The sequence below is a fragment of the Corvus kubaryi genome, unplaced genomic scaffold (genome assembly GCF_017639235.1).
Source record: "Corvus kubaryi isolate FWS band 111438036 unplaced genomic scaffold, C.kubaryi_AGA036_p1.0 37216, whole genome shotgun sequence".
In the NCBI taxonomy this organism is placed as follows: domain Eukaryota; kingdom Metazoa; phylum Chordata; class Aves; order Passeriformes; family Corvidae; genus Corvus; species Corvus kubaryi.
The window spans coordinates 144,591-157,207 of record NW_024581061.1 but is presented as its reverse complement, the minus strand read 5'-3'; the positions used below and the strand labels follow the sequence as shown (position 1 = coordinate 157,207).

General features: G+C 42.2%; 1 protein-coding gene and 1 long non-coding RNA gene across 2 annotated transcripts; one reads left to right on the top strand and one right to left on the bottom strand.

Annotated features, from left to right (window-relative positions):
- The first annotated feature begins 6 nt into the window (after nt 1-6).
- On the top strand, nt 7-4,653 carry MOS (MOS proto-oncogene, serine/threonine kinase). Its single transcript, XM_042022559.1, has one exon. It carries the CDS (start codon nt 1,889-1,891, stop codon nt 2,933-2,935), a length of 1,047 nt encoding a protein of 348 aa, XP_041878493.1. The 5' UTR covers nt 7-1,888; the 3' UTR covers nt 2,936-4,653.
- Nucleotides 4,654-7,234: 2,581 nt separating this feature from the next.
- On the bottom strand, nt 7,235-12,617 carry LOC121661908. Its single transcript, XR_006015121.1, has 2 exons — nt 9,885-12,617; nt 7,235-7,735 (listed from the first exon to the last, which is right to left on the bottom strand). It is a non-coding gene; the product is annotated as an uncharacterized LOC121661908 (long non-coding RNA).

The window sequence follows — 12,617 nt, the reverse complement described above, 5'->3', positions numbered from 1 at the left end:
CCCCCCACCCCCAGAACATCCCTGTGTAACTGATGGTGAGCCGAAGCAGGGGTAGCAATGGGATATTACTCGGCTGGCTCGTGCTGTACAACGGAGAGGTCACAGGGCGCGGCAGCACCTGGGGGTCCAGGGCCTCTTGCACTGCCAGAGTCCCTTCTGGGAGGGGCCAGGAAGGAGGAGCCTTGTGTTGCCAGGCAGTCCCATCTGCAGGAACTGTCCCACCCACGGCCACTGCGCGGTCTCCTGGCATCCCTTAGCCTTTGCGCCCTCACTTGTTAACAACTCCTCTTAGCACCTATTTATCGAGATCTTCCCCAGCATGTCTGTTTCACACTGCCAGGTGAGAACCCAAACTCTCCATTCTCATTCATCTGTGGTCCAAGTTTGCTTCCCTGTGAATTGCTGTGGCAAATTTCTGTTGATAAATCTCAGTTCTGGGGAAGATCTCCATCACTGATTCACTACAGAGTGATGTCTTTGAGACCCTCTGGTCGAGCTGATCTAGAGTTCAAGGAGGGTCAGAAGATGACTTTGGGATATCAGGTTTGTGTGTTAAGGTGAACAACTGAGCGCATCTCAAGGTGGAGAACACTCCAGTTCTGTTTGCTCAGGGTCTGGGTACCCTTGAAAACCCCCCCCTCAGCAGCCTGTGCTGCATTTTACTCATCCGGAGAATAAAAAAAAAACAAAAAACAAACCAAACACAAAACAAAACAAACCACCAAAAATGAAAACACCGGGAAAACTCCGCAGGAACTGTCTGCAGAGCTGGTGCTGCCCAGAGGTAAACTCTGCAGAAAGAGGCACCATCAGTCTGAAGTCCCATGGCAGAATCTGTACTGAAAAATCTGACATCCAGAAGAAGGTTCTGAAGAGTGGGGAGGTGGGAAACAGGGACCAAGCTTTCCAAGATATTTGTCAACACGTATAGAAAGGTACTGGAATATTCAAAAGTCCTTAACTGTATAGGTCCCATAAGGGTGCTCTGCTATCTGGGCAGTACAGCAGGTACCAAACACTATGGCAGTTGGCATGAGCACTGCAAATACGTGAAAGGGTCAAAACTCAAAAAAGCCCTTTGAAAAAACACTGAGACCACTAAAACAAAATTATCTTTGTTTGATTTCTTCCAGAACAGCTCTGTAAATTCAGCAATAATTTTTCTAAGAAGGATCCAGAAATAAAATACACACCTGTAGTAACTGCATGGAGTGTGATGGGAAGATGACCAAATACTTATGTGTAATTCTAGTTACTATATCCAAAAGATGATACAGAACAATCACTTGTTTTTATGCTGCTGTTAAGGTTGCGGTCCTGCGTGGGCAAAGCCAAGCACCCAAAGCAGTCCCCTGGTCCCAGTCATGTTTAAGTGGTAGCTTCCTACAAACACAGTTTTTTTATATTTATGCGTGCCATAGCATCATCAAAGGTCAGTACTCACCACTTCAGCTGCTTCCACTGACAAAGTCTTTGAGCTCTTTAATGCACCTGATGCTGATCATTCCTGCCTGGAGCCATGGTGAAATGCATTCACCAGTCACTGCTTTATTTACTCCTGGGGCATTTTGCTAGAGGCATTCAATGGGCAGAACATATTTTTTTTGAGATTAGAAATGATGTGAAATACTTACGAGTTAATAGTTTTTTAGCTTTAAATCCATTTGCCTTGACTTTCTAGAGGTTTGCTTCAGGGCTGGAGAAGAATGTTTCCAGGTGAACCTGATTTGGTTCTGACAGTTGTGACAGATGCAGTTTATTTGAGGGAGGGAGGGAGAATTGTGAAGGGAGGATAAAAGGCTTTGGAAGGCAGGTTAGAGTCTTTTCTGTCAGGGAAGCTTTCCAGTCTTCTGTCTTAGTAACTGCCTGTTGTTTTTTCCTTCATATTATGCCATCACCTATTCCTCTTAATTGTTTTCTTTCTTTTGAGTATTCCCCCTCTTCGGATTTGCGCCCCTGCAGTAGCCCTTTAGTTATCCCTGGCAAAGACAGCAAAAGCTTTTTGGGGGGAGCTCCTTCAACCAGGACTCGTTGCTTGCCTCCACACCTGTCTTGGTGCTCCATTGACTGGGAGCAGCTCTGCCTCCTGCAGCCCTTAGGATCTGGGGGCTTTGGCTCTGTCTACAAAGCCACCTACCATGGTGCAACTGTGGCAGTGAAGCAGGTGAAGAAGAGCAGCAAAAACCGGCTGGCATCACGGCAGAGCTTCTGGGCTGAGCTGAATGTGGCCCAGCTCCAGCACGATAATGTGGTACGTGTGGTGGCTGCCAGCACGTGTGCCCCAGCCAGCGAGAACAGCCTGGGCACCATAATCATGGAGTATGTGGGTAACATCACCCTGCACCATGTAATTTATGGCACTAGGGATGCATGGAGACAGGAGGATGATGAAGGAGGATGTGGAAGGAAGGCCTTGAGCATGGAAGAGACTGTGTGCTATTCTTGTGACATCATGACAGGCTTAGCCTTTCTGCACTCCCAGGACATTGTGCACTTGGACCTGAAGCCTGCAAATGTTTTCATCACTGAGCAGGGAGTGTGCAAGATTGGAGACTTTGGGTGCTCCCAGAAACTGGAGAAGGGCTTGTCCCAGAGCCCCCATGTTTGCCAGCAAGGGGGCACATACACCCACCGTGCCCCTGAGCTCCTCAAGGGGGAGAGGGTCACTGACAAAGCAGATATCTACTCGTTTGCCATCACCCTGTGGCAGATTGTCATGCGGGAGCAGCCGTACCTGGGAGAGCGGCAGCACGTGCTCTATGCCGTGGTCGCCTACAACTTGCGCCCTTCGCTGGCTGCCGAGGTGTTCCACGAGTCCCCAGCGGGCCGGACGCTCCAGAGCATCATCAGCTGCTGCTGGAAGGCGAACGTGGAGGAGCGCCTGAGTGCAGACCAGCTGCTTCCCAGCCTCAGGGCCCTCAAGCAGAGCCTCTAGGAAAACTCAGGACTCTTTATATTTCTTTTGTCGACTTTTCTTTCCCTCCACCCTTCCTCTGAGCATAATTAATTTAGCCCCTGTGTGATCTAAAGGCTTCGTTGCTGTTTTCTATGCTTAAAAAAAAAACCCCAAACCCAAACTGTTTTGATATAAGAAAATTAAAAGTAGTGATTTAATGAAACTGGGGTTTTACCCTGGAAGGGGATAGAGGCAAAGATCAAGATGTTGGCAGACATGACTTTTTCTGGTTGATGTGTTGTGTGCTGCCTTGCTGACTGGGAAATGTGATGTGCAGAATAGCTGTTGGTTGTACATAAGTGAAGTACAAATGAAGGTTCTGCTTTTGGATGGTTCTTTATATGTAATAGCTTTTGGTATTTTCAAAATGTCAGATATGAGTTGTTCTTTGTATCAGCTAGGGTAGTGCATTTGAGCTTTTCCTCTTCATTTACCAAGGAATGAGTATGTATCACAATCAATGAATGCAGAAAAATAAATACAGAGTGTCAGTGTTCTATTTAACCTGTTCCTAGATGTACTTAATTTCAGTAAGTATGCTGCTTCTGATATGGAAAATGCGAACTACTCACATACTCCTTGAAATAAAGAACCTTTTTGTCGTCTAAGGCTACTAAGAGGAAGAAGATGCATTAACAACCTGTCCTTTTTATAAGACTTCCCTGCTACCAGGTGTGTTAATAGCAACTTGCTAGTTGGAACATTGTAAATTCTGAAATATTGTAAGAACATTTTGTGAAGAATAGAGTTTTAAAAAAGGGGGGAAAAGAATGGTAAAGGGAGGATTATTTGTGCTTCATAATGCACGGGTCAGGATTGGACAAGATACTGGAAGTACTGAAAAGGAACTTTGCTTACAGCAGTAATAATGTTCCTCTGCTGGTGCCCAAAGCATACACTATTGAACTGTCCTCTGCACTGCTTATGTCTTATCTACTGTCTTTTCTAATCTGGTTGTAGTGTGTCTGGGAAAGGAAGTGCTGTAGGCAATGCTAAAGACAAAAAGCTCTGATCCCTGATTTATCAGAACTGGTAATTGTACATCTGAGCCCTTATCTGGAGCTGCCTGCTGTAGCTGATATTGCCATTCTGCTCAAAGCCTCTGCTTCTTTTTAAGACAGGAGAAAGAGTGATGTTTCAGTCAAATTGTTTTTCTTCTTTACCCTTCCTCCCCCTTGCTTCCATTCTGGAAAAAAAAATCCCAAAGGAATTGAGCGAGTTTCCTGATTTCTGACACACATCTGTTGCTAGCCCCGTGAAATCCTGGAAATGAGCAACTATGTGAATTTGAGATGATTCTGTAGGTCTTTATGGTATTTGGGTTGGTAATTGAAATTAATGGTTTATAAAGGATATCTAAGCTTAACTATTTCTTGGTCTTCTGTCTGCCTTAAGTGGAAATATAAAAGGCTGGCTGGAATAAAAAAACTTAAAGTAAATTCTGGAAAATATTTCCTGTGTTTCTCTGTCAAAATAATTATGCTATAGAACCAGAACTTTTTGTGTGTGTGAGAGTGTGTTGCATAACTTAATAAAGAAGTTGTTTTATAGAAGTTATCATAGTAAGTCAGTTACCTTTTGAAATGATTAGCTGAGGGCATGTAAGATAAAATTATAGATAAAGCCATTGACATGCCTCACCTTAACTTCAAGCCTTAAATAAAAATGTTTGTGGTTTTCAAAAGAATAAAAAATGGAATTAATTTTCATTACTAGCTCCTAAATGCTGATGTGTTGCATTTATTTTGCCAGTCTAGGAAGCTTGTTGCTTATACTGCTAGAAACCTGTATTTTTTGCTTAACGATACTTTAGCATCAACAAGTGCTACTTGAGTCTCTGTGAAAAATCAAGCACTCTTCAAATTCTCTGTTGTACTTGACAGAAGGATACTGAATGGCCCAGATCTGCTCTTGAAGTATAATCAGCTCTGCAGATGTTTCTGTCAGTTTTATGGAGTTCTCTTTTGATAGTGTGAGAGAGAACTCTGCACAGCACTCAAGGTGTAGGCACACCATACTCTGCTGCCATAATGATGGTCTCTATTTTTTAATCAACTTCTAAGGTTTGTTTTGTTTTGTTTTTCGATTTCTAATGAGCTCTAACTTAACACTAATCAAGAAATATCTCAAGCCTAACAGTTTAGAATCCTTGGTTCTATGTGAGGATGATAATTTTGTCTGTTTGCCTCACTATACACTAATATACCTTGAGTTTCGTTCTGCCAATTTGTAGTTGGCCCTTGCAATTAAATAACTCCGCTGTCAGCAGATTTGTTTATCTTCTGGCTCCCCGTCTTGCACTTCACTTGTGGATGTGCTGGGCAGCAGAGGATCCCCTGAAACACCAGTGGGCATTTTCTCCTGCTGAGAAAATGGACAGTTTTAGCCCCTGTGCCTAGCTTTTGACTTACCCAACCCCATGTTTTCTCTCCTAAATGTGGCTGCTCACCACCTTTCAAAAGTTTGCAGTGAAGGATTTTTCAAATACCTTTGGAAACCCTAAGGGAACATATCAATCAGTGCCTTATCTACATGCTGTCAGTGTTCCTAAAGAATTCCAACACAATTGTGTTGGAAGTGCAATTCTTCCAACCAAAGCAATATTGGCTCTTTCTAAACAAATCATATCTATGTGTCTGTTATTTCCTTTACTGTAGAATCTGCTGATGTATCTTGTACAGCTGACAATCATGTAATTAGGAAATTTATTTTTTAAAGACTTCCCTGGGATACAGTCCTGGAGAGAAGAAGGGCCAAGGACGCCTGGTTGATTTTCAAGGATTGCCTTCTCCAAGCTCAAGATTGATCCATCCCCATGAGCAGGAAATCAGGTAAAGGTGACAGGATGCCTCCAAGGATAAGCAAGGAGCTCCTGATTACACACAAACATAAATAATAAATATGCAGGAGTTGAGAGACCAGTGTGGGGTTTGGAGCAAGGAAGATTTACTGTTGGTAAGGAATGATCAGGTTAGGGAACATTGAAGCAAATAAGATGTACAGAATTTCGTAGGACGTGAAGGGGTGCATTCACAAATGCTGACAGAGCTTGCCAATGTCATTGCCAGGTAACTTTTGGCTATCTCTGGAAGGTCATGGTGCTCAGGAGAGAATTCTGAGGTCTGAAAGAAAACAAATCTAACTCCTGTTTGCAAGATGGCCAAGAAGGAGGATCTGGAAAACTTAAAGCCAGTCAACCTCATCTAAATCCCGGGAAAATTGGTGGAACAAATAACTCTGGAAATCATTGCCAAATATGTGAAGAAAAAAGGTGATTAGGAGTAGTCATCAGGGATTTATGAAGAGCAAATCATGCTTGACCAGCTTAGTAGCCTTTTGCAGTGAGATTACTGGCTGCTGGAGGGCAGTGGTGGTTGCTGACCTTAGGGAGGTTTTTAGCACTGTTTCCCATTACATCGTCATAGAGAAACTGATGAAGTACTGGCTAAATAGTGGAAACTGAAAATTAGCTGAGCCACCGGGCTCAAAGGGTTGTGATCAGTGACATGAAGTTCAGTGGGAGACCACTCATTAGTGTTGTACCCCAGAGATCGACACTGGGCCCAGGGCAGGCTAACATCTCCGTTAAAGGCTTGGGTGATGGGATGGAGCACCCTCTGCAAGTGTGCAGGTGATACAGAATTGGGTGGAGCAGTGGATATCTTGGGTGGTTGTGCTGGTGTTCAGAGAGAGTTACCAAGAGAAATCTGCTGCTGCCCCGCAGTGAGGGAACGGCAGGGTCGGGCCCGTGGCGGTGGATAACCCCTGCGCCAGCCCGCACTCGGGGTCAAGCGCTTGGGAAGCAGCTCTGCAGGAGGGACCTGGAGCTGCGGGCAGACACCGAGTGGAACATGAGCACGCAATGCACCCTTGCGGCAAAGGAGGCCAACAGCATCTGGGGTGCGCTGCAAAGACTGCTGCCAGCTCTGCCAGAGCGCCGCTAGCTGAGGTTATTCCCCGGTGCTCACTCAGCCCGGGTGAGACACAGCTGGGGCTCTGTGGTCGGCTCAGGACTCTGCCGGAACAAGAAAGTCATGGATGTACTGGACCAGGAGTGCGGCAAAGGGCCATTAAGTTGATCACAGGATTGGAATCTCTGCATGTGAGGAGAGGATGAGAGATGGAACTGTTCAGCCTGGAAAAAGAAGACTCAGGAGGATCTTACCAGTTTGTAGAAATACTGATGGGAGGCAGTAAATATGGAGCCAGTCTCTTCTCAGTGTTGCTCGGTGACAGGACAAGATGTAATGGACACAAACAGAAAGACAGGAAATCCCATTTAAGTGCAAGAGAAAACATTTTTATTGTGATGATGGTCAAAACTGGAGCTGGTTGTTCAGAAGGGTTAGGAAGCCTTCATCCTTGGAGATACTCAGAACCCAACTGGACATGGTACTGAACAAGCTGCTCTAGTTGACCCTGCTCTGAAGAGGGAGTTGGACTAGACAGCCTCCAGAGGTCACTTCTAACCATGGAAGTTCTGCAATTATAATAACTTTCATAGATGCTTGAATTTCAGACAACTCCTGAGTTCTACAAAAATCCTTCTAGCTTGAGCCTATTTTGTGTTTCCTTCAGGGACAACGTACATGCAAGGATCACCCTGATTCTTTGCAATGGCTTTGTTGTCTTGGGGGGAAACAGGTTAAAATGTTTAGGTAGGGTAGTCTTGATTTTGGTTTTGGGTTTTTTTTGTTTATTTTGTTTTGTTTTTCTTTTAAAAACCTGACACCAATAGATCTTCCAGAGAGTCTTGACAGATTTCTTGTTCTTGATATTCTGAAAATGAAGAATTATGGAGTTTATGTTAGTTCCTTGAAGTTTCTTTTTCCTGTCTGTTTTTCTATGTAATCCACCAGCCTTTTATCCTTTCTGTTTTCATCATCTGGACCCAGCTTCAGGTTTTTAAAAGATTCCTTCCTGCTTCTAAAGCTGGAATGAGCTAATGAGTGCAGCTGCACATTGCTCTTAACTTTGTCATACTTGCATACCTCCGAATAAAGTGTTAGTAGAAGGCACCTGATGCCAGTAGAGCAGTTGCAGACAATTGTGTCATAGCTCTAAGGGGATTCTGTTCATCCAAATTTTTCCCTTTCTATAAACTGGTTTTGTCCTTTATCTCTCCTTCCCCACACATATGTACGCAGCACAGTTCCAGATGGTTAGCAAGATGTGGTTATAAGTTATAAACCTTAAGGGCTACTCATATCTAGTTTATTTATTCTCTTTGTTTCTGGAACTGATTGCCAGTAGCTTGATCAGCCTAAACAGAAGATCTATTGCAGTATTGCACAGATTCAGATGATGCAGCATCAGTGCCAGTCTGGGAATGGTGCTATAGGAATGTCTTTGCTGGCCAGGTATGCTCTATTCAAGGCATGGGTTATCTGATGCTAACAACATCAAGTAAGAGTGTACCTCCTCAAATAAGAGTCACCACACATCTTAACTATGGTCTGAGGAAGGAACTAAGCCTCATTTCTCCCAGCTGGTAAATGTAAAGGTCAGATCTCTCGTGTCTTACTATGAACCGAGTTCCACAGCTTGATATAATTATTTTCCTTGGAAACTCAACTATTCTGGTGTTTAGCTTTGTTTGTTTGTTTGTTTTTGATAGCAGCAACCTAAGTGCTGTTTCTGGGACCCTGGGATGCCATGTCACTGCAGCCAGTTTCTCAATGCGAGCTGCTTTTTGTTTTATGTTCTCTGTCCCTAAATAGCACAAGCTGCCTTTCAAACTTCCAGCTCTGTAGCACTGAGAGCTAGCTATTCAAAACTGGGGGGGTTAGCTCCTGCCTCACAGCAGCCTGTGGTAACCACAGCCTGCATGGAAACTTTAGCTCTTTCTCATTAATCTCCCACTACCTAACTACCAAACCTGCTTGCATTTACTAATTTTGGAAAGTACATATAAAGAAGATACTGTAAAGTGCTTGCATTCTCATGAGTAGTAATCAACAGCAGTAGCCCTGGACATATTAATCATAGCAGAATGTTGTATTTTGTGCTTTCTTGGTTATATGGAGAGTATTGTCCACTAAGGGAAAACATGAATTAAAAGTTCTAATTCTGGCCTTTTTGTCTTTTATTTGATAATGAACAGCATTCACCATCCCAACATCCCCTGACACATGTCCTCTTCTTCCTCAAATGGGCACATGTGTAAAACTTGACAGCATGCACTTAAGAGATTTTATATCATTTTAATTGAATCCCCAGGTAAGAGCCAATACTAATTAGTGCTGGAATGGTCTTAGGTAAAAATGATTTTTTTTTCATGCCTTACAATGAAAAGCAACTTCTGCATGCTATCCTGAGTTCTGTAAAGTGCAACAATTATTTTAGCAGTCAAGTGATTACAAGAAAGACAAGAAAAGATGGCTATAAGCATGGGAACTATGCAATTGTAATAAACAGCTTCTAGGAAGAATGAGAAAGAAGGAAAAGGAAAAGCATAGAAGTTTATAATTCTGTATTAATCTTCCCTTACTGTAGCTATTACTGAGGGTTTAGTGTCTTTGGATCCCAAGTAGAAATATCAAAAGACATTTCATAGTAAGTTTTAAAAGAAGTTAGCACAAGCTACAATTCTGATGCTGTGCTCTTTATCTGGCTTGTTCTGTTGTTTGCTCCTCTTTCCTTCTTTTTTTTTTTTTTTTTTTTTTTTGTATTATGCTTTATCTCAACCCAGAAGGAAAGTGGTAACATCACTATTTTCAAACAATATAAATACTATATAACTTGGAAGTGGGCACATCCTCAGTTCAGAAGGTATGATGGGAAGTATGAAAACATAAATCTGAAGATGTATGGGTTGCTTCTGTATTCTGTTGTAAGATATACCACAGCAAAGAAAACAAACAAAAACTGTTTTACACAATATATCACAAATATTTGTAAATTCAGTGGGACTTAAATGGATGCTTACTATTCGACTTGTGTTTCCATTTTTGCAGTGTTAGCATCTGTGTTCATAAATCCATCTGCTAGAACAAAGATGAAAATTGGGATAGGAAATGAATGGTTATTTTTTAACTTAACTGTACTTGGAATATTTTACTTTGTTCTAGCTATTTATGTGCTGCAAATACCTTCATGCAGCACTCAAAGAACCTCTTTCTATGCTTCAGTTAAGCCAGCTGCCAAATATTTGTCTGCCTGTCAAATGAAAATCCTTAAAACCAGTTAAAGAAGGCAAATGGGACAAAAAAAAGTCTACTGGCATCTATCCCAGTCTGCCAATAGCTAAGGATGCCACAGGACAATTTGATGGTAGAGGCACCACCATCCACCCCTGGACTTCTACGAGCTGAGTTCTGCTGTTGACCCAGCCTGAAGTTCAATAGCTCAAGTGTTCAGCAGAGCAGGGAGGTGATTGCATTTGCCTTTGCAGGGCACCTGGGATAATAGGGTAATTCATAACTTAATAAATATTCTACTGCACATGTGCCAGGCTACAAAGAGCAAAGTAGGCTGCAAATTGGAAATGTAAATGCGCAGTTCTTTTTAAGTCACTCCCCAAAAAGGGCAGAAGAAAAATCAGTTTTATTTTCCAGCCATGTATTTTTCTTGACCACTTGAGAATGGTGAAAGGGTTTTGATTCAGACCTGGGACAAATGAAGCTGGTCCCAGAGACAAGTACAGAAAGTTGCACCTGAACAGAGATTGTAAGAAAGCTGAATGTGATAAGGGAACAGATAGGCTGGGGAGGCTGGATTTCTTTAAATAGTAGTTAATAGTATACATTACATAATACAGTAAGTTTAGAGAGATACCATACACCTTTTCCACATTCTTGTTTTTCTCTAATCCAACAGTTCCAATACAATTCTTTACAGATAACACAAAAGCTACATGCAAAGCTTTTGAAGGAATGTATCACTGCACTAACATGCCAATAGATGAATGTCACATTGATTTTTCTTTGTCAAGAAAGTGACAGAACTCCAGACCTCCCTTAAAGTTGTCAATCCTTGTACAGCTTTTGGGAGTGAAATGATTGCTATTAAATGTTTTCTGATTGAAAGGGGGAAAATAGATATTCTTAAAGTTTAATAAATCATTCCTGCTAACAGCTGACTTTCAGAGGAAACAAATATCATTACATTTTTTAAAACGTTTTCATGGTTGCATAGTTTGTTTAAAAAGTTGTATATTGAATTGCAAACAGCATTTGAAAAAGCATCCTGATCATGAAAATCAGTACTATCTGACCAATCATAGCAAAAGTGCCATTTGCCCAGGGAGACAAGGGAGGAGGCTGGAGGAGGCAAGAAGACAAGCCAGAGACAGGGAGAGAGGAAGCACCCCAAAATCCAAACCTATTTTGCTACAACCCTTTCAATCAGTGAAAGTCTCACTGAAAAATAAGTTTATGCTGGCAGGTGGCTTTCTCTGTTGTCTGTTGGAGATACCTGCCCACTGGACTGTCACTATATGACAAACTAAGATCTTGAACTAGTGCTTAAAATTAGATAAAGTCACTGATTCAGTTCAGAGTGGTCACCCATTGCCACCAGGTCAGAGTAGTTAATCATTCATTAGTTAATTAATTGGTTAGTTAAAAGAAGCATAGCCTTCCTCTCCCAGCCCCAACCCCCCAAAACCCCAACTGGTCTTGAAAATGAAAACCTGTCTAATTTTAAATGCTCTGCAAAACATTACCAGTGCCCAAACTGCCTGAGAGTGGTTTTTTTTCTTTTTCTTCTTTATGATTGCGCTATTACTAATTATGATTAGTTAGTGCTACATTTAAGTGGCACCAATGACTTAGCAATGTATGCTAGCACACAGGTAATGGTAGATTCTTCACTGGAAAAGAAATTTCCTTTATATACGTAAGATTTTAAGAGGGAAAAGCTCAATTTTCTGTATCAAAGGTGTGCTGCTGGCTTGGTCTTTTTTTTTCCCCAGGAAAAATGAGAAACAATTCCTACTATTAGCATAAGCATTTGTTCCTGCTGGAACAAAGGGATTGGCTCTACCTCACACCAGGAACATTTCACAAGAGTGTATGACAATCAGTTATTCCTCTGAACAGGTAAGAGACTCAGAAAGGAAATGCACCTGTGGCAGTGTGGTAAGGGGCTTTTGGTAGGATGAAGTGCCTGCTGGGTGCTCTCACAAACAACTTCCAATAGTCACAATTATTGAAAGAATATTTTTAAATGTGTTCTGTACATAAACAAAAACCATGAGGTCATAGTGCTGAAAAAATGACAAGCATTAATATTGCTGGGATTTTTTTCAGGGTGCATGAGTACCATACTCAAACCCACCTTCTATGTTTACCACAATACTTAGTTTTATTTGCCTAAAAAATTGAATGCTTGACCACAACCCTTGTAAATGCTAATATTACCTTTTCCTCAGTTTTAAACCTGTAGATTATACTGCTTCCCTTGATTTGCATCTGGCAAACCTGTTGCTGGGGATTTCACTGTGCACAGAGGCTGGAATGTTGGATGTGCAATCGTGTGCACATTTTACATAGAGTTGCTCTTACGTTATTTAAGTGATTGCTGGATGCGGGTACTTTGGTGTGGGTCAGACGGTCGGGACGGACGGTGACGAGAGATCGCTATAGTCAGATCTTGGAACAAGCGGTTTATTGCAAAGGGCGTGGGTATAGGGGCACTGCTTAGAGCTGCCAGACTCAGC